Genomic DNA, 1,813 nt, shown 5'->3' with positions numbered 1-1,813 from the left:
CGAGGAAGGAGCCCCTCCTGCTCCCCAGCTCAGTGCCCTCACCCGCATCCATCTCCGGCATGTCCCCACAGCCCTTCTTCGGGGGCAGCACGAGCATCAACCAGATCTCGGGGAAGATCACCTCGGGCGAGGAGGTCTTGGCACGGCTCACTGGACACTGGGTGAGACCCGCCTCTGGGCAGGCGCGGGCAGGCGGGCGGGCCCAGCTCCGGAGGCCACGGCCGGCACCTCTGACCCGCCCGGCCATCTGGGGCAGGACAGGGAAGTGTTCATCAAGGAGGAGGGCAGAGGAGGCCCGGAGCTCTTCTGGAACCCCAGCGAGGAGGTGCGCAGGCAGCGGCTGAAACGGTACACGGTGCTGCTGGAAGAGCAGACGGAGCTGGAGTCGGAGAGGTGAGGCCTGGGCGCTGCAGGACCCCCGACCCCAGCCAGAGCGGCCAGGCTGGCAGCTGCGATCCCCTGGATGTCCCTGGCACGAGGACAGACGCGAGGGGATCCCTGGTGGCAGAGGACACGTCCGGCTGTGGGAAGCTGGAGGGAGAGAAAGGGAGGCCTGGGGAAGAGCGAGCTCTGTAGGGAGGGCCCTGCTGATGCCAAGTGTGCGCCCAGCATAGGAAAGAACCATTTCATGGTAAATAAACAGTGCCCAGGAGAAATGGGCACCCTGATTATGTAGTAAGCTCCCTGTCACTGGAGGCAGTCAAGTGGAGGTTGCTCCGAGCCTCCCCTCTAGTATGAAGGGACAAGGCTGCCCAGGTCCCCTTGGCTCAGAGCAGGTGCTCCACTCGCAGGCTCTGGCAGCACGTCACCAGGGCCATCAGTGAGGGTGACCAGCACAAAGCCACACAGGAGAAGTTTTCCCTGGAGGAGGCACAGCGGCAGCGGGCCCGAGAGCGCCAGCAGAACCTGGTGCCCTGGACACCCCAGCTCTTCCACCTGGACCCTGCCACCCAGGAGTGGCGCTACCGATATGAGAAGTGAGTGCCAGCGGACTGGGCCTGGGCTGCGCGGCGGGCTGCTGGCAGACCCCCACTGTCCTGGCCCTGACTGATGGGGAGGGAGGTCCACGCGGGGGCTGCTCATGGGGGCAGGCTGTGGTCACTCCTCTGGGGGCTCCATCCCTGATGAGAGGCTGAGGGCTGGGCCGGGAGGGGGCCCCTCAGTGTGGGGGCCCCCGCCCCTGCCAACCCACACTCTCTGGACGCCCCCAGCCACAGCCCCTGGGACCCCCTGAAGGACATCGCCCAGTTTGAGCAAGATGGGGTCCTGCACACCCTGCAGCGGGAGACCATGGCTGGCCAGACCGCCTTCCTGGGCAGCCCGGGGCCCAGGCACCAGGTCAGAACCACCCCGGGCCCGGCCTGGGCTCCTCCGCCCCCACCTCACACCCAGCTAACCTGGCCCTCCTCTTCTGGGTCCCCATCACACTCTGACCCACACACATCCCAGCAGGGTCTCCCCTGGTGTCCCCCTGGGTCCCTGTTTCCCACCCAGCAAGGGGCCAAGACCCCTGGACTTGCAGGACACGCAGTTCCTGGGACACCCCGATGTTCAGGGCACTGTGCTGGGGTGCACTGGCCCTGCCCCATCGCTCCCCAGAACCGCCCTCCGTGGTGTCGGCCAGGCGGTATCCCATTGTACAGATGAAACACTGAGCCTCAGGGCAGCCCAGGGGCTTGCCCAAGTAGCAGGAGAAGGAGGAGGTGGCATTTGCACAGACTCCTGGGCCTCTGTGGGTGGGTGAGGAGGGTGGGAGAGGCAGGGGGTGGGGGTGAGGTGGGGAGGACAGCAAGAGGCCCTGGGGAGCACAAGG

The 1,813-nt window shown here is 66.6% G+C and overlaps 1 protein-coding gene across 1 annotated transcript in view; it reads left to right on the top strand.

Annotated features, from left to right (window-relative positions):
* Window positions 1-1,727, top strand: part of OSBPL5 (oxysterol binding protein-like 5) — a 30,544-nt gene extending 28,817 nt beyond the window's left edge. Inside the window, exons 14-17 of the mRNA XM_010837810.1 lie at window positions 72-161; window positions 257-393; window positions 792-977; window positions 1,212-1,727. Coding sequence (XP_010836112.1) covers window positions 72-161; window positions 257-393; window positions 792-977; window positions 1,212-1,647 — 849 coding nt within the window. The 3' untranslated portion in view covers window positions 1,648-1,727. The remainder of the gene's footprint in view (window positions 1-71; window positions 162-256; window positions 394-791; window positions 978-1,211) is intronic.
* The last annotated feature ends 86 nt before the right edge of the window (window positions 1,728-1,813 follow it).

Source organism: Bison bison, unplaced genomic scaffold (assembly GCF_000754665.1).
Source record: "Bison bison bison isolate TAMUID 2011002044 unplaced genomic scaffold, Bison_UMD1.0 scf7180017864080, whole genome shotgun sequence".
Lineage (NCBI taxonomy): Eukaryota > Metazoa > Chordata > Mammalia > Artiodactyla > Bovidae > Bison > Bison bison.
This window is presented reverse-complemented; position numbering and strand designations above follow the sequence as displayed.